Source organism: Triturus cristatus, chromosome 1_1 (genome assembly GCF_964204655.1).
Source record: "Triturus cristatus chromosome 1_1, aTriCri1.1, whole genome shotgun sequence".
Taxonomy (NCBI): domain Eukaryota; kingdom Metazoa; phylum Chordata; class Amphibia; order Caudata; family Salamandridae; genus Triturus; species Triturus cristatus.
The window spans coordinates 1,085,654,164-1,085,677,475 of record NC_140579.1 but is presented as its reverse complement, the minus strand read 5'-3'; the positions used below and the strand labels follow the sequence as shown (position 1 = coordinate 1,085,677,475).

Here is a 23,312-nt window from a genome sequence, read left to right as displayed (position 1 = left end):
ATTATGGGAGTAAGCAACCTCAGTTGCTAATTTCATTGACAGTGTGTCAAAATGCATTGTCTCAACATTAGGAGCATATACCCCACTAGAATATTGTCTTTGCCATCTAGATTGCGACAGACCAGTACATATCTGCCACCATCATCTGACTCTATGGAAATTAACTCAAATGGCACTCTAGACCAAACCCATTTCAGCAATCCGGATGGGCACACCTGCCCCATCAATTTCCCATGAAGTTTAGTGACTTCCATTTTTGTGAGGTGGGTCTCATCATAAAAATGCCACTTGCACACCTCTCCTCCAGAGGAATACATGAATCATAAATCACATAATGCTTGGCCACGGTCCTCATGCCCTTAACATTCCATGTCATGAGGGTGTATTTATCTATGAGTGTCATCATGTGCAGAATCTCTTCCACTCCCCAGCATCCCCTCCCAGTGGGGAACAGCATCCAAACACCTGTGTAACCAACCCCTTATAAGCATATCCACTTAATGGAAGCAATTACTGGCAGCTATGGGCGTTGGGCCCAATATGATACACCAGTAGCATTTTCCATGAGGGCCATTATTTTCTTGTCAAGGGAGTCTACTCTAGGCAATACTTTGTCCAGCCGTACTTCATTTGCATGCACCTTTTCAGCTAGCCATCTCTGATTGTCAAGCAGAAGGCCTAGGTACAATACCACCTTGTGAATTTTCACTTCAAGGGCCTCGCAGGGTGCGGCAATGTCCTCTAGAATTTTGCCAATGCTAGTTTTCTCTGAAGGTGCCGGCTGGATCCCCACTCTTTGGCTGTTCTACGTCTGTGTTCTCCCTCGCAGGGTGTAGTTTTGTCTAGTGTTGCCATCCTGGACTGGGGGGGTGTTTCTGCTTTGTTGCAATCCCTGGCGCTCATCTGGGAATCATAAAGGAAAGCAACTGAGCACCCTTTCCCAACAGTCGGCAGCAATAGCGCGTGGTCTCAGGCAATCCCTGGTTCGCAATCACCGGGTGACTCAATGCGTAAATAGTTAAGGATACATGTGTTCAATGTCCTCGTCAGTGCATAATCGCGAAGGAGCGTGCACGCCTGTTCTTCGCCTTGTGCTCTCTTCCACCCATGGCCTAGCTGAGCATGGCTTGAAGAGCTCCAGTCCACTAGGGGTTGAAAGAGTACCCCAAAGTTGATGTCAGTGGGCCTCCAGAGAACGCATCCGTGGGCAGACATCCCAACAATCAGATGTTAAGTGGGGGCCCCAGGTTTGTCCCTGTCAGGCGCAACCCAGTAAAGGCCTTCACTGCCACAATCAGGATTCCATTGCTCTCAGTCCCCTGCTTCTCACCAAGAGGGCCTCCAGTGCCAATCTGTGCTTTGCAGCTAGCTCAGTTCTCTGGCTACCTCAGTGCCTGGGATCAACCTTGCGAGAGGGATCAGCAGGGTTTGGCTCTGCGACGCACTTGGTCCCACCACAGCCACTGCACACTCACCAAGCCACCGAAGCCGTGCATCAGAGGTGGGGGGGGGGGCGCCCAGCTGTCATCTCTGCCTTTGTTCCAGATCCCATCTGTCTAGGTCCATCTTGGACCCACTCTTTGGCCCGGCTGGTGACTGCTTGCCAACTTGTATATTGGCTATCCGAGATTCCACTCTCCTGACACAACCTCTGAGTAGTCTGGGGCTTCTTGAACGGTATTCTCGGAGGTACTGCTGTGATGACCCAATACTTTTCTTGACTATTATGGCCAGTCGGGCAAGAGCTCGGTGTAGCACAACCTACTCCTTACGTGTGTCACTCACTACGCCCACATGGATTAGTGAAATTTGACCTGGGTTTACGTTATTTAGGCAGACAGATTGGCATTTCTATGGATTCTTTGCAGAATTCAAGAATCCCCAGCAACTAAAATTGACCTAACTCGGTATCACACATTCTTATTGTTGCAATCAGTGAATCCTAAATAGGACCAGTTGATCCTGCAACTCATTATTTTGTATGTCAGAGAGAGAGAAAGTAAGGGAGAAAGGTCTATGTTAGACTAGTATAGGGTTTTGGAATATCCCTTTCTGTTTTACATTACCCAGTATAGTATAGGACAGCCACAGACAACAAAGCTTAACTCAGAAAGGTAAATTGAACATAGCAATAGGTACATTTAGAGACAGGACGAGCAATAGTAAGTCTACCTAGTACAGCAGTGCAATGTCAGCACAGATTAGCAGTCAGAGCTGAAGAAACAAGGCAGGCATTTAGAATCTACAGCAGACCTCAGAGAGGCAGACTCATTACAAGAATTAGCAGCTGAAGCTGGGCAGGAGAAGGTACAAGCAGCACAAGCAACAGCAGCAGCAGATGAATGTGAAAAGGCAGAATCCACACTGGATCAGCACCCAAAGCTAATTCACAGGAAGATAAAGGAGGCTTTAGCATCAGAAGCTGCAGCTGGATACAAGTGAGAAGGGTCTAAAAGAATTAGTATCCACTGAGGATGGCAAAGTCAGCGAAAACATCAACAGCACAAGACAGGATTGTAGATTCGGCAGAAGCATCAAAAATCACGGCAGCACATGGAGGCAGTGTCAGCAGAGACATCAGTAAAACTCTTTGTAAACATAGCACTCAGGTTTTTCAAGTCCACGCATGAGCCACTCCTCCCGACCAGATTTTTTCTTTGCTGAGAGAATTGAAGTACTTATTTCATAATGGAATACACAAGCCTTTGAGGACCTAAATACAAATGAAACACTTGGGGGTCTATTATAATGGCGGGTGGATCGCCACAGCCCGTATGGCGGTAGAGATCCGCCCGCCTTTATCCACCGCCCACATGCAATTTACCCTCGCCTGATTATGTTGGCGGGGGTACCGTGGCGGACGGGGAGACTGTCTGCCACTTTCTTCACCCGGTCGATGAGTCCACCGGGCGAAAAAGGTTTGAATATGGTGGCGGTGTCTGTTAGACACCGCCATCCATATTACTATGCATGGGGGGGATCAGCCTTTACGTGGCGGCAACAGGCATGCGGATTTCGCAGTTGGGGGCCCGTTGTGGGCCCACAGGATGTTGGGGGGGCGCATGAGGTCTACCTATGGTACCCCCCTTCATGTGCATGCAAATGCACAGTGTGCAGCCACAGAATTGTGGCGGGCGGTGCTGTGTGCACCGCCCGCCACAATGATGTGGATGGGGATGCAACCGCCACCGTGGCGGTGGCATCCTAATTGCCGGTGAGGGACCGCCACACCACTGGCGGCCGGTCCCAGCACGTCCGCCCACCATCCTAATAGGCCCCTTGGTTTGGCTGAGTTACACATTTGTGTACTATGGAAAGTTGAGAGCTTGATTAGTATAAATATAGGGGTATATTCAAACTACATTTTGAAGTATGTTTAATAGTATTACAATAACACTATTAAAGTACTACAATATGCTATTCACAAACCTTTGAGTGTAAATCTCCACCTCTCCTATCTTTTCTATGCGGAGATCCTCACTCATGTACGTTTATTACTTCGTAGTAAATGTGAGTGGGGCCAGGGCAATTGGCAGGAAAATGGGGCATGCTTACTACTAAGGGCCAGATTCCGAACTCGCTCAGAAGAGCTCCTAGAGGCATCCGCCAGTAGCGAGTCTGAGTCGAACGCGTGATTTCCGTGCGACTCTTACAGCTGTACGAGCGAGCAAATACGATGCGATAATCGCCTCGCTGCCCGACCGACTCATACCCATCAGCGATGTCTCCTGAGCGACTCAAAGATGTCTGACGCGTACATCGCTATGCGTTCAATTTCCGGCCAGCAAGTACGGTGCGCGTTGTGAGCAGCCGGTGCAAATCGGACCATCAGGCTCGAAAAAGCTCCGGGGAGCGTACTTCAGGGGTCCACGCCAGACCCCCTTACCCTGGGGCCCTACGACTCGGACAGCGGGGGGACCCAGGGGTCCCCCTCACCCATGCATGTACGTTGCTGGGGGCACTGATGCGAACACGCAACAGGGGGTGCCCTTTTCCAAGACGTACATTTTTGACGATGGAAGCCTATGATTGCGACGTACGACAGGCTCCCATTGACTTCAATGGGGCTCAGAGCGACCAGAGTCTGTCAGCGCTGCAGCGCATCGTACTCTGTCGCTCGGAGCGCCGGAGCACGAGTCGGTCAGAAAGCTATACAGGACAGAGTCGGTCATAGGGCTTTCCGATCGAGATCGAAATCAGGCCCTAAGTGAGGAATAAACAGGGGTTTAGGGAGAACTAGGGAGGGTTTCCGGTACGGACATGGATCCACTGACAAATAGTAAAACATTTACTATTCACAAACTGCACTTCCAGAGTTAGTGCAGCCAAAAAGAGAGCCAAAACAGTAGTAAAGTATTTCAGCTCAGAGTTGAAGTAAGTCCAGTAACACACATGGTTATCCACTGGCACTGCAACCCGCTCCCAAAGAAATGAATGGGGGCATGGACTTAAAATAAAACCTCATAGGAAATAATGTTAAATTAAATTACATTATTACAAATAGTTATGAATATAAAACATAACATGTAATGTTAATCTAAACATAAAATATTTATTATTCAATTCTAAAATATTTTAACAATCTTTTTGGAATTTACAAATTAAAGTAAGATAAATGTTTACTAAAACATAATTACATTACTTTAAATTATTTCTATGCATCACTTTTAATAATTATTAATCCATAATAAAAAATCCCTTATTTTTTTACTTTTGTTAGTAATTTATTTTTAAACTAAAACTTCAAAAACATCATTTTTATTTAATACATTTAAATTAATCAAATATTGAATGCAATATAAGTGTAATGGTGCTGTAGCTTTTTTGTAGTTCCCACTATATTTAATATAAATATTTAAAATTAATTTACATTAATATTTAACATAAACATATTTTATTTCTTTTTTTGTTTTGAGGTAAATAAACTATTTTACTTTTCTCTGTACTTTGCAATAGGGAGACTTCACAGCTGTAGTGGAGGACTCCCTATTGTAATGTGTAAGGAAAATGAAAAGAGTTTATTGCATTTCATAATAAATTATCAAAAATATTTGACGGTAAATATTAATGTAAGTGAATTCTATTTCACTATTTTAAATGTAGAATAAAAACAAATGCTATGGCACTTAGTAACTTACTTTTGAAATACATATTTCATTAAATATATTAAAAAATTAATTAAATTCATGAAGAGATATATATATATATAAATAATAAATTATTTTGGGAATTTTGAATTCAAAAATAAATTCCTAACTAAAGTACAGAAAATACTATACATTAATAATTCTTGAAAATATAGAAATAATTAGAAGTACTTTAAATACATTCTAATAAAAATTAATGTTACATTAACTTATACATTTGAAAATGATTTTTAAAATGTTATACTTAAATAATGAATGTTTTATCTTTATAAATTTAACTCCAAATTATATTTATATTATTTTATATTTATTTAATTTTTAACTCTTTTAAACATTTTAATTTTACATTATTTTCTGTGGGGTTTTATTTTAAGTCCCTACTTCACACATTTGGGTGCCGATTCCGATCCTGTAAAACCCGGGTACAAATGGTCATACGGAGCGTTTTCTCAGTACGACTCGTACCAGGGAATTCTACCGTACAAACCAGCAAGTACGATTCGTACAGAAATACCATTTCCGTACGAATCGTAAAAAACACCATACGGCTAAAAAATACATACAATTCCGATCCTGGACAGCGCGTCCGCGATGTCTGCACGGAGTCAGGCAGCGTTTTACGGACCAGCAAGTACGATTCGTACCTACAGCACTCCGCACGGCTATATTTTTACGTGCGCCAAAAAGTGCCGGAAAAGCTAAGTACGCTATGATGCACGAGGAAAAGGGGGCCCGCTACGCGACGTACACGCCATCACCCACATCGTACGTGTCGTCATGTACGGTGCGTACCCCAACATTGCATATGTACGGACCGTACCCCCACACCCCCGTATGTATGGACTGTACCCCCCACCCCCGTATGTACGGACCGTAACCCCCACCCCCTCGTATGTCCGCACCATACCCCAGGCGTACCCCCACCCGTGTATGTTCGCACCGTACCCCAGGCGTACCCCCCACCCGCGTATGTCCGCACCGTACCCCCCACCCCCTGTATGTACGGACCGTACCCCGCACCCCCCGTATGTACGGACCATACCCCCCACCCCCCTGCATGTCCGTACCGTATCCCAGGCGTACCCCAATCCTCGCGTATGTACGGACCGTACATACGCGAGGATTGGCATACGCCTGCGGTACGGTGCGGACATACGCGGGTGGGGGTACGCCTGGGGTACGGTGCGGACATACGTGGGTGGGGGTATGCCTGGGGTACGGTGCGGACATACGCGGGTGGGGGGTACGCCTGGGGTACGGTCCGTACATACAAGGGGTGGGGGGTACGGTCCGTACATACGGGGAGTGGGGGGTACGGTCCATACATACGGGGGGCTGAGGGGTACAGTGCGGTCATACGCGGGAGGGGTGGGAGGCTGGGGGGGCCCTACGACTCGTACCCCGGGCACAAGTGTACTCGGGGTAGGGCCCGTACAAAGTTCACTCCGTACGGAGCCTGTTTCATGCGCTTGTGTTTTCGGACAGGCGGTACGGATCGTACTTGCGTGTTCGGACTTCAGTTTTACGATTTGTATGTAAAACTGTCCGGGGACGTCTCGTAGACTTTTCCCGAGGCGATTCGTATGTATTTTTCACGTACGAATCGTACTTCGCCGTTTGTACGGGACTTGTACGATTCGTACGTAAAAAAATACGGATACGAGTCGTACGGGAAAAAAAATCCAGGATCGGAATCGACCCCTTGGTGTTGAAGGGTGTTGCAGTACCAGTGGTTTACCATGTGTAGTGATGGATTCACTACTGTTTGTTTTTCTGCATAAGTAACTCGAGGCCACATGTACGACTGTTTTTCTAGCAATCACAAATGGATAATTGGGCAGTTTGAGACTGCTAAAATGGCTTTTAGCATGTGCAAACCCTATTATGCGAGTCGGTAACCAATTGCCAACTCGCAAAATAGGGTTTGTAAGTCAGTATTGGGAAGGGGCATGCCAAGGGCATCCCTTCCTAATAGCGAGTTGAGGGGCATGTATGTATGTTTTGCGACTGGAATGCGGTCGCAAAACATTCATATTTTACTGACTCTGTGAAGGAGGTGGTAACCCATTCGCAAATGGGAAGAGGTCCCCAAGGAATTACTCCCCCTTTGTGAATGTGGGCACCAACATTTTTTGAGAGCAGCCAGTGGTCCAACAGACCACTGCCTACTCTTAAAAATGAAAAGGTAGCTTTTCATTTTTATTTTTGAAATGCAGCCCTTTTTTCTTTACGGAAAACGGGCTGCCTTTCAATAAAAAAAAAATGCTTTGTTCGGAAAGCAATCACAGACATGGTGCTCTGCTGACCCCAGCAGGCCACCATCCCTGTGATTACAGGCCATTCCCAATGGGTCGCATATTGCAACCTACCTCATGAATATTGATGAGGTAGGTAATTCGCAACCCCATAGGGAATCGCTAAATGTGTCTGAGCCACATTGTTACATCGCATTTTGCGAGTCCCTAGTTGCGAGTAGCAAAAATATTTTAATTAGAGACTCTCAAAATGAAATGGTCATACATCTGGCCCTTACTCTCTTATGTGAAGAAAGGGATGGAGCCGTGAAGGCCTACACTTTTGAGTTAGTTCTTTGTAAATAGTCAAAGTAATAAAGTTATCCAAAAGTGTAAGAGTAAATTGCTTTTTTTTCCTTGCGTAAAAAGAAAACGGCGGCAGGCTGAGCCCATCATGAGTGCTCTCTCCCCTGCCTCGCAGACCAGTTGCTACCTGCTGCTATTCGTCTGCCTGCGAGCATTTTTATGAAAAAGAGGAGCGGAATACAGGTGCCGCCGGCTGTAGGCTGATGTGGTTGATACATGTGTGGGATTCCCTGGGCTGCTCCATCACCCCAGGGAGGATTAATTTCCCTCACACTGTTTTTTTGGATGGTCATGGCAATAACGAAGACGTACGCGCTTCAAGGAGGGAGAGGGACTCGCCCTGTTTCTACCGCAGCCACACAGGCAGGATCCTCTGGCTCTCAGCAGCTAAGAGAGAGGTACTCTGTTTCTCAGGTTGGGCAACCAATGGCCAAGCTACTCTCATCGGAGGTTGAAGCTTTTCTGCTGTCCTGAGAGGGCTTGGAACAAGGGCTACCCACTGCTGCAACTTTGCCCATAGCTGTGATGCTACTGGATGAAGTTAAAAGGGGTGCATTGCATTCAATTAGTCAGCCTTCTTCTGGAAGCTCAACATGTTGATTAACAGCTAATCTACAATATATTAGTCTCTGGTATTGCTGCTGCTACTACTCTGCCTGCTGCTGCTACACAAGGTAACAATGTTTCTACTGCTGACTGCCCTGTCTCCACCACAACAGTCTGCTGTAGTGCCTGCAAAAAGACACTAAAGAGAATGTTGAGACTCTTGACTCTGAAATAATTGAGGATGTTCAGTGTAATATTTACAGTGCTCTTTTTACACCTGATGCGATACATTGCGTGAGGCCCTGGGCGCACACTGCACCAGCAGTAGCCAAGTGCCTCCCCCCCCTTATAAAACCACATGGCAGATTGCGCTTCTGTGTGTAATAACATTGAAGCAGCTTCCCCGTTATGTAGTGTGACTGAGTAGCACAAAAACTCCCCGACCGGCTCATGTAATAAGTTGATTTTGGTTGCTGAGGGAGGGAAGGGAACAAGCTTGGCAACAATGCTGCTTATCCTAAGGGTAGCCCTTTGTGGCAGTATGTTACATCAAAAAAGAAAACTGTTGCTTCTCTGGTCGTTGGTGGTAATCAGGTTTTTGGTCAGTACAGCTTATTGCAAGGTTATGACAGCAGTCTTGCGGGTCAGAAGGCCCTCCCCAGCAGCAATTCGGCTTTACACAGATGCAAACCTGCCCTTTCTGTCCCACATGCGCATTATTTGGAAATTTCTGGCAGTTCTAGATGGACCAGGATATCGCTGGACAATCAGCGAATAAGTAATTCAGAGTCCTCCCAATCTAGTATTGGCTAGCAGTGGGCATAACTATGGGGCAGGCTATCTCATCTGATTCTGCGACTTCTCAACCAGCCTCTGAGCCCTCACTCACCACCATAATTCAATTATGCAGGTTCAGCGCTCCAGTTCATTTCAACATTACACTTAGGTTAGGAGGGACAACTTACAGCTGCAACAATCTTTAGCTGAGCTAACTGGGAAAGTCTCAGAACTTACATCACAGGTCTTAGAGCTACAGCAGTGAGTGGCAGACACAGAAGTGGTAGGAATGGCTTCTGCTAAGACAATCAGAGAGCATGAGGGTCGACTTACTCTGGTTCAGTCTAAGATTGAGGACTTGAAGAATCGCCGCTTGCACAACAATCTCAGGGTTTTTGGGATCCCTGAAGTGAGGGAGGGGGATTATCCCCGACAGTTTTTCATCCAGCTGATTATGAAGACCCTCCTCACACTGACTGATTGGGACCTGGACTGCCAAATTCAGCGTACTCATCGATCCCCAATATACCATGATGCTACTAAGGTTGATTGAGCTCGCCCTCAGCCTAAATTAATATATATTTGCAACTTTCTACTGAGACAAGCAATTTTTCTAATGGCGCGTCCTTCAACACTGATCTTGGTTAACTCAGTATCTTTTTTTGTGCAGTCAGATTTTTTTAGGCTAACAATGGACAGAAGATGGCAGCTTAGGCAGATGATTGACCCACTGAGAGCAGTGGGGTCACAGGTCTTCCTTCAGGAAACTGTCAAACCGAAGATCCTCAGGGACGGTCATACACAGTTTTGCTGTACTGAGGCTGATACTCCCAGACTTCTTAAAAAGCGGTAAGGATAGATAATACAGATGCACTACTATTTTATCTGCTTTCCAGCTCCCCCTCTTTCATTTTCAGGCTCTTATCTAATGGTTACCTCTCATGGTTTTTTGGGGGTTATAAAACAATAGATTCTCCCAGAACATTTGCGTAACCGAGGCGGGGTTTGGGATAAGGCAGTGAGCGCACTAAGGGCTATCTTGTTGTCTTGACAGTCTAAGGGATGGGGTATTTTTTTCCCTGTGGTTGGAGTGGGACTGTGTGTTTGGAGGGTGTTTATTATTCATGTTATTAATACTGGTATCACTTTTGTGGGAGGGTTTTTTGGTGGTTTGGAAGGATGCTAGGTACAATCAGGAGCTGTGATCACATACTTCTTAGCCTTGCTGATGAGCACTACCCATATACTGTTGAGATGTTTTTGGCTGATTTAAGACACACATTATGCATCAGTTAAAGAAAATGTGCTGGAATGTAGCTGGCCTTAACCTTCCCTTTAAGCATTGGTTGGTTAGCGAGGAGATTTCTGCCTACAAGCCACAGACTGTTTAACAGAGACCCATCTTGTGAATGAAGATTGGTCTCTTATATGGCAGCATGGGTATAATCCTGTTATTAAACTAATCAATCGATATCTATTTGGGGGGTTGCCATACTTTGATCTAGAAATTCGGAATATACAATCCTGAGAACTGCTTCTGACCCTAAGGGTAGGTGAGTGATTGCCCAGATTATGGTTCTCACTAAGATCACTATCTGTTCTGTATATAGCCCAAAGATTGATGATCCAGGCTTGTTTGATTGACTGAATTTAGAGTTAATGGAGTGGCCAGTGGACCTAGTACTTCTTGGTGATTTTAATTGTATTATGAAGTTTGCGGAGGACTCTACTAACCAGGCTGCTTATCCTCGAATGGTGAAAACTAGAGCTGCCATCTAGTATTTAGCTCAGGTTCATGGTTTAATTGATGTATGGTGGACGTTATATATCCTATGAGACCTGGCTATACATTTTTTGCACCACATAGGCAGTACGCAAGACTCAGTATGGTTTTTATTCTCCAATGCTTGATTCACACTGCTTGCATGGAGGTCTGTCCTCAAATCACAGCAAATCATAATCCTGTCCCCTGAGACTGCAGCTCCCCGCTTCTAGTAAGGAACAGCATCGCTTTACCTTTCCCCGATCACTCTTTTCTAACTCTGCTTATTAAACTCATATGACAGACTGCCTCAGGGAATATAAAGCAGTTAATATTTGTTCTGCTTCACCCCAGGTTGTATAGGACACTATAAAGGCTTATATACAAGGTGCCATGCACCAGTATATTTTGCACACTGATAGGCAAGAGAAAGATAAGGTTTCTAAATGTCGCATTCAAATGCAGGTGGCAGAAAATCAGCATGTCCAAGCAGTTAGGGATAAAAGGCAGGATGAGTGCTCTACCTATTTAGCACTGGTGATGCTTCATTGTTTATTGGAACTAGGGATTTGGGAAAAGCAGCGACTAAGTATCGTAGTAATAAAGCCCTCCCATATGATTATGGGGAAAATATTGGTTGGGTGGCTGCACATCAAATTCCAGAAAAATGACATAGGAACATAATTAAATGCATTAAGGAAAAACTGGGACTCCTCAATACAGCACCCAAGCTATAGTGGAACAATTCACAGATTTTCTATAAAGATATCTATGTTCACTCATTACCTACCAAACAACCAGAGATCGATGCATACATACAAACTGCTTTTCTTCCCTGCCTTGACCCACATCAGTCTGCAGGGCTCAAGGTGGATATTACAACTCATTAGAGGCAACAATCAAATCTTTACCATCGGAAAAGGCAGCAGGCGAGGATACTATTCCTTTGGAATTCTTTAAGACATTCAGCGAGATATTGCTTCTGTTATTTATGAATTTACTGTTAAGCATTGACAAAGGTGGGGCAATTCCCACTTCATGTAATTCCACTAATATTATAGTTGTTCTAAAAATAGAGAAACCCCCCAGAGGAGGGAGGTTCATATCAGCCTAGCTCTCTGATTAACTCTTACGCTCTCTGATTAACTCATACGCTGATGATGTTGCAATTTATTCAACTGATCCTCTGTTAGCTAAGGATTATACATCAATTGAGGCTGAGAGATTTGGGGTTGTCTCTGGCTACATGCTTAATTTATCGAAAACCCATGTTGTGAATTTTCAAGCACACCACCCGGTTTCTGGGACTGTCGCACAGCTATTTACCTGGGTGTCAAAATCTGTGCTAATGTTGACAGTATTCTTCTTTTAACTATGTACCTCTGCTACAGTCAGTTATTACTACTATGCGTTGATGGAACCGCCCTCCAATTAGCATTATTGGACGTTGCAATATTGTCAAAATGAATAAATTCCCTAAATTTTTATAGCTTTTCCATGTGATTCCTTTACGAACCCCGGATTTTTGTTTAAGTGACTCGAAGAGGCTATCAGTAGTTTTATCTGGGGATATAAGAGGGTACGGAGATCCATATGCACCAGACTTGATTGTGACCTTCCTGGTAAAGATCTTCAACCAGATATTGACAACAAGAGTACTTCCCCACATGTGGAAGGTGGCATTAGTCATCCCCCTCCAAAAGAAGCCTAATGGGGATGCAGTGGATATTAACAATCTGTGTCCTATTTCGCTGTTGCCTGCACCAGAAAACATTTTAGAAAAATATTTAAACCAGGAATTGGATGAGTTCATAACTGCCCATGATCTATTGGACCCGTCACAAAATGGATTTCGCAGTGGTCATAGCACTGAGACAGCATTGGTTGCAGCTGCAAATTCTATATGCTGCCAGGTGGATCAGGGAGGTGCTGCTATTTTGGTAATGTTGGATCTGTCTATAGCATTTGATACAATAGCTCCATCCCCATGGACATCGATTCACCAAAATGCCTGGCGTAGCGGAAGGGAAATCACACCTTAATGACATCACAGGAAGTGACATAATTTGACTTTTGACCCTGAATATCCCCAGGGAGTGGTATAACATGACCTGAAGACATTACAGTAATTGTCATCACTAAAGGGCCATAACTGCATGATTACTCTAACACGACACAAACAAATGTCCATTTTAGAAACCACCTACATTAGGGAGTTGACATCAACTTTAAAAATGGTGGGAAGTATAAGGATCTTTAACTGTGACTTTGTTCACCCCCCAGTAGTCAATGCATGGCATTAGTTCATTTGACTTCTTTGGGACAGTAAACACGGAGGCCGGCGCTGGAGAGGAAAACCATGCAATAAGACCATTCTGTGGATTCTCTTGGTGATTTTGTCTCAAGACCTCTATTTCTGGGTGTATCCTACCAAAGGAAGATTGGCTCTTGGTTCTAGAGTGATTGCACAATTGAACTTCCTGTGAGAAGCAGGAACAATTCCTTAGATTTCTCCAGAAACATCAGAAAATGGTAAATTCTGGAGCGTTGCCGATTGAAGAACATTTTCTTTACTTTGGTTCTGTGGTTTAACTATGAGACCCTTTTTGGCAGACCAACAGTTCTTAGAGACATAGCAATGGTTTTGACAGAATTGGGAAGATACAGAGGCAGACCTTGTTACCAAATTGATTTAAGGATTGTATCGGGCAAGCCAGGGAACCACCAAGATTATGGCATAACTGGTTGAAGGGTGAAGTTATAATATGGAATGATACCAATGGCTTATGATCACCAAAAGTCAGAATCAACATGTCTTTAACTGAACTGGAGACTGGCGGAGAACCATCCACAGTTTGGACCTGTTCTGAAGAATCTTTACAGACTCATGGAATATTTCTCTCTGCAGCCCATTTACCATCCATATGTAGTACACTAGTTCCACAATACAGTAGGGTGGACATCTAAAATAATGTCCCTTTTGGAAGACTAGCCAACACAGAAAGTAGAAAAAGCAAGGTATGGGAATCTCTGGGTGTTCCAACAAAGGGAATTTGATGCTCACCTGCCTTTTTCCCCTTTACAAAGAACTAGTCATTTCCCAAAGGCTTCTGTGGACGTAAAGAAAAGATTGGACTAAGTGTTCTGATGGGCCTCAGTACATGCAGAGTCTATTCTTCTGTTGGTGTTTTATACCAGCAACTGAAAGTGATCCTTGAGCTCAACAAATATGCATGGATTCCTCTCAACTTGCAGTTGAAGATTCCTCAAGATCTTGTTCCAATCTTCTGGTAAAAAGAACTCTAGTACTCCAGGCAGCAGGGGAAGTTTGAGATTTGAGCTTCTGTGACCTAAGTTTCTGTAGATGGTTTTCAATCAGAAGTGCCAGACCTGTTAGTTTGTGGATAATTGCAGAGCAAGCAGAATTAATCAGCTCGTCCAATATATCCTCTCTGAGTCCTCTCTATAACAAGGTCATTAGGGTCCTCTTAATACAGGTTATCTCGGCCTCCGTCTGTGGAAATCTGGTGATATACATAAGGACATCACTGCTCTCCTGCTGAATATGACACAAGGCTTCCTCGGATAAAAACTCCAGATCTAATCACTCATATGTTTCCCTGAAACTTTTCAAGAAATTATACTAATTGAGAATACTGGGATCTCTAATGTAAATCAGTAACATAGCCCAAGCGTATGCTGGTCCGGGCAGAGCTCTCATTAGATAACCCACCTTAGACTTATCTTCAGTGAATTGCATTGGATGGAAGGTGAAGTGTACTGTCAAGGCACACAAAAACTCTTAATTTATTTCTAGAAAAACATAGAATAGAATATGAATTCATTGAAAGATCTGTTCCTCCGGTAGACAAGGCCTGTCTTAACATCAAATTTTCATTCCACAGTTGCAGGATTTCCTGATGCTGTTGCCGTCATTTGCAAGAGTCTGGGAGGGATCCAGTAAAGGCCCTTGGTAGAGATCAATCTCCTTCGCTAGACTAATTTGTGTGTGTCAAAGTCTGTCAAGAGTTGGACATTGAGATTCTCTTAGTTTCCTAGTTTTTGTCTGTCAGAGGTAAGGGCGGCCCCTTCCTGTGGCCATGATGATGCTGGTGGACAGCAGGCACCCAGTAACGAACATGCCAAAGACAAAATACCCTCTTGAGACCGGCGAGAAATGAAATACTATAAGGCAAAGGTCCGATTTTGGCTGCGAAGAGCTGAAGGCAAGTGGATGCTGGAACAAAAATTATTGGAGAAAATCCAAGAACAAAGAAGAAAATGCTGGAATAAAAATTGGACAGGGGACTGAAATATAAACAATCCCTAATACTGTGCAGCACTAGGAAGTGTTCTCAAGCCTCTCATTTTAGAGTCAATATAGAGGAAGTATCCCATGATGCATTACTTCTTCACCTGACATCAGGGAAAGACAGGGGGGATAATGTGCGCACCTGATGGGCAAAGTTAATGATGCTCTGGCATCTCTGAAAAGGAGGAGTCCTCTCTACAAAACCAAACATTTTCTCTTTTATTAGAAATATTCTTGAATAAAAATGAGACTTTTTCATGCTTTTACGCATTGGATAATTCATCTACAGTCAGGCATTGGACTTCGTTTTTTTCTCGCTTTTGATTGGTCGGTACATAAAGCAAGCGTGTTTTTTCCAAATCATATTTAATTACATACACTGATCAACCAACAATGGATACGGCACTGCCACACAGTCTGATTTTTTTGTCTTGCTTCTTTTTTTAACTTTTTTTTGCAACAATGTGGTCGAAGTAATGGGCAGGGAATGGTAGTGAATGGGTGGTGGTGGCAGAAATGAAAGCAAAGGAGAGAAGGAAATAGACCAAAAATAACCGGTGGGAATGGAAAATCAGAAGCAAAACTGAAGTCTTTGAGAGTGAAAGAAGAAAAAAAGTACTTCTCCACAAACGTTCCCACAATTTTTTGACAAAATTAAACGAAGCGGACATAAGACGTCCTGCCCCGGAAAGACTTCCCGTCCGTCACGCGTCTGTTGCGCAACCTTGTCCCGCCACCCTGGCATCCGTCTGTATGTTTGTTTGTCTTTGCATTTCGTGTTCCTTCTCTGGGTTTGCTATTCAGTATCCTCCCCAGAAGCACCGCAGTAGCCCTTGGCTGTGGAACCCGGCACCCCAGCGATGCGCAGGAGAAACGTGCACTTCTTCTGCCGCCGCGTGCCGCTGACGGCCTCCCTCTTGCCCTCCACAGAGTGAAGGCTGATGGGGATGGTCACAAAGTTGCAAAGTTAGATGGCATGGTTGCTGTAGCTGACATAAGTTTGTTTGGTCGCCAGAGCTGTAGAAAGAGAGCAAAGAAAAAATACATTATTAAGATCTATTTATATTTCAAGATATAAATAAAACCTCCTATAGTTATGCCATTTAATTAACGACCAGGAATTAATATTAACTTGCACAGTGTCAATACACTTAAATCTATATGGTGCGCTAAGTAAATTTATATTCTTACCCACTAAAGTCGTCTTCAAAAGCAGTGTCAACATAAATATTTTTTGTGATTCATATTCATGATTTCATATTGCAATTATTTATCTATGTAATAAAATATTCATATGGTGCAAACTTTCGACCTGAATAATGGTCTTTCTTGATGCTAGCAAAACATAGAAATCAGAAAGGAAAACCATCTTGAAGATCCGTCTGGCATGTAAGGCTGTTTGTCATACAGCCAGGTCATATGTTTCTTCCTAAAACTAAGATTATTTAAAAAAAAAAAAAAAGTGGGTGGGTAGTTTTAAAAGCTAGCACCTTGGGGTCTGAATCATATGTCCAGCCCCTGCATTTGTAGCGTTCGGTGCCAAGAGAATTTGGGAACTGGATCACACACTGCATGAGGGTTTGCACATCTGGATTTCTCCAGCACAATGTAACATGAGGTGTTGTGGTGAATGTGATGCAACTTTGGAAGAGGTTCATATTAGTAGACGGAGTCACTGAAGCTCCCTGGTCTTTGCAGAGACACCAACATCTTTTCTCTTGTCGAGGAGGACTCATGCAGCAGCATTTTGAATATGTTGTAATGTGGCAACTGCTTTTGATTAATTAATTCAGACCACTGGGCTCTGGATAAAAAAGGTTAAACAGAAAATATAAACATCAAAAAAGGAAATGTGTAAAATTGAACCTCATAAATTGTATGGTGAAAAACCCTAATCTGATATAGTGGTATAAATTATATCAAAGGACAACTTCAGTGAATAGAATAAGTGAGATAGGTAAAGGTTAGCCACAAACCTAGGGACAGACACATAATTTCTGGTAGAACTGAAGAATATCAGCTGTCAATACTGTGCACAAATCACATTATCATCAACCAGATTTGTGCAATACACACGCCAACAACAGAATATGTTTTGCAGGAGTATCCAGCACTGTCCAGTTATCGCTGCATAACTCATTACTGCATCACCCAGTATTGTGCAGTCTTCATCCAATAACATTATATGCTGTTGGATTGAGCCTGTCACAAAACGAGGTGCCGTGTATGGCCGTATTTGCTCCCATCAGACAGTACTGTGTAGCGTTCACCTCATTTATACAGTGCAGTTACATGTTTAGTTCCTTCAGTTTATTATTCAGCTGTATCTCCTGGTACATTATGTAGCCAATTGCCCAATATTATTCAGTTTGTTAGGTATGGCAGTATTAAACCCTGTCAGCCAATATGCAAAAAATTGTACAAGCTCCAAGTACTGTGAAGAGTTAAGAAACATCACTGACTTCAGAGATCCTGTTATTGATTCATCCACACCTGAGTAACCTGGGATTCAATGTTAGGGGGGGTTGTTGGGAAGAACCCTAAGCTCACTACTTTTGAGTAGTTACAACAATGTATGCAAATTTTGGTGGGTCAGTTCCTAGTATTCGGGTCAGTGGTGTGATATCTGAAATCCACATGGAATTAGAGAGATGAGGAACCAACCCCCAATGACACTCTACAAGGTGTGTTGACGCACGGTGATGTCAGGAGAGCTTTAACAGTGATGTGTCTAAGCTTAATTACACAGTCTAGGATCGATAGCTCTCTTTTACGGAAGCAAGGGAAAGAGTGTACTCAAATTCTTCAATACACCTTGAAAGTAGAAATGCCTGATTTCATTTCTCCCATTAGAAGACACTTCATAGAGTGTACCTCACGAATAAGAGGCTAGATAGGATCTTCTTGGCCGTCCAGATGGTTGTTCCAGATGTCAGAGTACTAATGCAAACTTACTACATATGTTCTGGAGTTTCCCAGATCTCGAACTCCACAGGACAGCGATGCAGGAAATGATTCAAGAGGCTACTGGGATGTAATATGATAATGCACTACTAGGAATTTTGTTGGGTCTGATTAAAAAGTAGACGCTTGCTAGGGTTGAGACTAGGTTGCTGATTTGCCTTGCTCACGGCCAAGCAACAGTAGCCATCACCCCTCCAGCCCTAGCATTCTGGATGAGAGAATTCTTGAAGTGGACAGTGGCAGAAGGTAATACTTTGGCCTCCATATTGAAGCAACCCAGAGGAAGGTTGAATATGACCAGATAGGATGACCTGAATGTTGCATTGAAAGCCAAGACAAATAAAATACCACTTTGAAATGGTAGGCTTGGAATTAGATGGGGCCCAACTGTCGTATAGTTTCCACTAATCAGTAGGGACTGCTCGTTTGTGTACGACAAACTTAGGATGCCGCCAGACTGATTGCATGCAACCCCACAGGATATGTTGTCCCTTGGACCAGCTAGCTCACAGTGCCACCGTTAGCCCCTCTGAACCTAGACAGGGAGCGAGCAGCTTTGGCAACAAGAGAACATGCCAATCCTGTTCCCTCGGGAACCATGGTGACAGACCTAGGACTTTTCTCTCAATCACTTGCACTTTCTTTCCCTCAGAGAAATATATAAAAGAATACACAGAGGGACGTTTTTCAATATACATTGAACCGTAGTGATTCTTGTATAGAAGATATGTGCCTCAGTGATTAATAGAAAGAAGCAGACAAAAGTTATAATGAGTGTCAAAACAGTTAATAAAATAGAGTTCCACCATCTTGGTGACACAGCTTACATATGCATACATATACAGTATTAAGACTGTCGTGTAGTTCCTATAAATATATAGAGGATCTGCTCTTTTAGACAACATAAACTATGGGATTGGTGTCCAGACTGATTCCAGACACCCACAAAAGATATGTTAGCCTGTAGACCAGCTAGCTCACAGTGCCACTATAAACCCCCCTTACCAAGGAGCAAATAGTTCCTGGCAACTATCGAACATGACAGCCATGACCCCTCAGGGATCGTGGAAGCAGTACAGCACTTTTCGCTCAGTCACTCATGCTCACTTAGTCTCAGAGAGATACACAGAATGAATGATGGGGACGTTTTTCAATAAGCATTTATTGAACCAGCGTTATTCTAATATAAAAAATGTGTGCTGCAACAACCATTAGACAGAAACAGATATATAAGATTGAGAGCACCAACAGAGTTCTACCATGGTGTTAAAACAGTGAATATTATGCAGGCATATAAAAAAGTTGAAAAAATCAGGCGTACTCCTACTATGAAGACCCTATCTAAATGTACGTAAGTGTACCTAGCATGAATTTGGGTATAAACACAAGAATCCCCCTAGGAAAGAACCAACACCATTAACTGATGGGAGAGAACGAACTGCGTGCTGGAATTTCTGCGAGCAGGAATCTCAGCGTCTTGTGTCAGCATGGAAGTTTCTCCTCTGGTTTGCCCAGTGAAGATGTAGTTCTTTTATACCCAAAAGGTGCCCTCAGGGCTTCTTCCTAGATGCGTAATGGTACTGTGGGCCTGTCATCCAAGGATGACGATAGCGGTGACTTTTGGACAGAGTTAGTATTACAGAAGATGGTAATCCTGCTGTGTGATACTAAGAATCCTCATGCATAAAGCACTGGTGAGATTGGAAGAGCAGGTGGACGAATGGATTAAAATGCCTCTCTCCATGGCAGATAGGATAGCTTTACAGAAAATGATCATACTGCCTAGGTTCCTATACCTGTTCTGGAATATACCAATATGGCTAACTAAAGCATTCTTTGTCAGACTATGCTCTATTTTGCAACAACTGACTTGGGCAGGAAAACAGGCCAGGACTAGTTGGAAGACCTTGACTCAACCATACCATCTAGGAGGCTTTGGGGTGCCGGACCTCCAATTATATTTCCTTTGCGTGCAAGCACAGCATGCACACTACTGGATGAAACCTCATGCACATATTCCACATATCGCGGTGGAGAAGGATAGCGTACATCCCATGCCACTGACTGCTCTTATAGCGGACCCGATGAAATATACGCCACAAGATAAGATACAAACAGCTCAATGCACCTCTAGGGCGTGGCACGCGCTGGCACAAAGAGCACACAAGCTCTCGATTTACACACCGGTGTTACCCACGGCCAGACATCCCAAACTCACTGTAACGCAGGAAAAGAAAATGCACACTTTGTTGGAAGAGATGGGGCTGACAACTTTGGGCACTATATTCCCACATAATAAATTCATAAACCTGGCAGACCCCTCACTTTGTGCCCATCAGTCCCCCTTGAAAAAATGTGCGTACCTACGACTACGCACAGCAATCAGGTCACTATATACCACGTTCCCAGAAGAACCCATGCAATTGAACACATTACAAATACTATTAACAGCACCTACATTCACGAACCTGGTGACGCGACTATACAATGAGGCCCAAGAGGAACAGGCGGGGAAGTCTAATGTAGCGGCTCATAGGTGGGAAACTGCACTGGGTGAGACAATAGACGAACACGACTGGCAGTACAGCTGTACACAACTCACGCTTCTCACGTCAAACTGCAACTTGCGCATAATTCATTTCAAGATCCTCCATCAATTTTACTACACGCCGACTAAATTACACAAAATTGGTCTTAGGGAGACAGATAACTGCCAGAGATGTAATGCACCAAACGCTGACTTTCTGCATATGTCATGGGCATGCCCTCAATTGCAGATATATTGGAGGGACCTCACTAACATACTCACTGAGATGTTATCGGAACAGATTCCCAACACACCTCTGGTGTGCCTTCTAGGAGTCAGGAAGCTTAAACATGCCAGACGTAGGAAATTCTTGGCGGTCGCGTTATTGCTTGCTAAGAGACGCATAGCTATACGGTGGGGAAGCAAGAGGCCCCCAAGACTTAAAAACTGGATGGCGGATATGACCTACTACAAAACAACGCTAGAGACTTATGCAGAAGACATACCACAAGCTTCACGGCCCAGTGATTTCTGGGAACCGCTGGTCCAGTACTTGCAGGCAGCCTCAGAGTCCGAAACCACAGACTGACCTTTAAGATCACACATCTTCCACATAAACATGGTAGACGAGGATAATCATAGCGGACACATATATATGATGCATAGCAACAGACCAAGTCGGGGAGGGGAACTTCAGTGAAACAGGTTGTCAATTGTCGAAATCTGGGGCTGCAAGGAGATAAATGATTACTCCTGGGCGTAGTTCGCGAAGTAGCGCTACGCGTAGCTACGCAAAGTGCACTTCGCACTACGCGTAGCAGTTCGCGAACTGCGTAGTACCCTGTTTGCACTGTGCAAGATGCCGTTTTCAATGATTGCACAGTGCGGACAAGCATCCGGCACTGTGCAATCATTGAAAACGGCATCTTGCACAGTGCGAGCTGTAGTTTTCTGCCGCTCGAGTAGATTTTTACTCTAGCGGCAGCTTTCTCAACGCGAACTGGTAGTTTCTCATCGCGAGCGGTCGCGAGCATACGCGACTACTCGCAATGAGAAACCTGATCTCCCCGCGTTGAGAATCTCGCCGGGAGATTTATTTTCCACGCTCGCGATCGCCAACTTGATGTTGCTGATCGCGAACGAGGAAAAAGTCTCGCCGGCATTTCATTTTGCTTGCTAGCGGTCGCCAACTTGACGTTGAGGACTGCGAGCAAGCAAAAAATGACCGCTGCACTAAGCAACGCTACGCGTGTTTGCACTGTGCTACGTGCAATTCGCGTAGTGCGAAGTAGCGCAAACTTCGCAAACTACGCGAGCATAGTGTAGTGCTTGGCCCAGGCTTATAAATGATATGTATGTGATATAGATGGTATTCACATATGATAAATAAGTTTAATATATAACAACGTGATGTAATCAAGCTATGTAACTACTGGTTGGACGTAAAATAAAATAATTAAAAAAAAGAATCCTCATGCATAATAAATGAGGCTAGTTTTCTAAGAAAACCACACAACATTTATTTGGCGCATAAGGTAAAAGGTCAGTGCCAGAGCCGTTATGTAGAGCAAGGTAGGACAAATAAAGGTAAAAGGTCGTCTAGCTACCTAGTCTTAAATTGGGAAACACCGGGGCTCATAACAAACAATCTAGCGTACTCCTGCGATGTCTAAGGTGTGAATGGATGGTCTGCTAAGAAACCCCTTTCTGCATGATCTATCCCTTTACCTGGTGGGTGAGAATGTAGGACCCCATTGGGGTCACGAACTGGACACCCATTCTGGAGATACCAATGAGCTGCTAGTTGAAAGCTTCAGTATGCAGGGACCCCTCGAAGTCAGAAGTGTCTCCTCTGATTGTATTAGGAAACAAAAGGATATATATAGAAAACCGCATCCTTGCCTCGGGCTCTGATTGTGATCAAGATGTCTATTGTTTATATTCCTGAGATAGCTGCGTCGCTATATGGACGTAATAACAAACACATATGTATTACACACGGGAATGCCTTGCACATAATGCCAAGGCAGTGTGTCACTATTTTCACGAAGTTCTTTTGTGTCATTAAGGTTGGCGTTTCTAAGAAACTAGCCCATGCGTCATAAATGCAAATGCATGCCAAACTTGATGTAACAAATGGAAGGCAACTTTAGGAAAGAAAAATGTATATGTAAATTGGCAATTATTTCCTACCAGGCACATGACACAACAAGGTGCATTAGAGGGGAGCACATGGGCCTGGATAAAGAGAAACGTGTGGGCAGAATATGGTCCCTTTCTGCTGGATGAATCACTCTAATTTTGCTGGTTGTTTGGAATTGGCCCTTTTTGCAGGGTCATCCCTGAAATTTTTCCCTTCCTCCTGTATTTTTTCTGACCTGTTGGGGGTTTTATGACTCTGGGCACTTTACCACTGCTGATCAGTGCTAAAGTGCATATGCTCTCTATTGTAAATTGTTGTAATGGATTAGTGACTTCATAATTGGCTTATTTGATTTACTTGTCCGACCCTAGTACAGTGCACCGTGTGTGCCCAGGGCCTGTAAATCAAATGCTGCAGGTGGGCTTGCAGCACTGATTGTAAAATATGGCTCAGGCCTGCCATTGCAGAGCCTGTGTGCAGTCTGGGACTGCCATGTTGACTTGGTAAGTGCACCCACTTACCAGTCCCTAAACC

At 43.9% G+C, this 23,312-nt stretch overlaps 1 protein-coding gene across 1 annotated transcript in view; it reads right to left on the bottom strand.

Annotated features, from left to right (window-relative positions):
- Positions 1-15,340: 15,340 nt before the first annotated feature.
- The window catches only part of LOC146871592 (metabotropic glutamate receptor 4-like), a 2,887,050-nt gene continuing 2,879,078 nt past the window's right edge, over positions 15,341-23,312 (bottom strand). Inside the window, exon 12 of the mRNA XM_085647231.1 lies at positions 15,341-16,161. Coding sequence (XP_085503357.1) covers positions 16,112-16,161 — 50 coding nt within the window. The 3' untranslated portion in view covers positions 15,341-16,111. The remainder of the gene's footprint in view (positions 16,162-23,312) is intronic.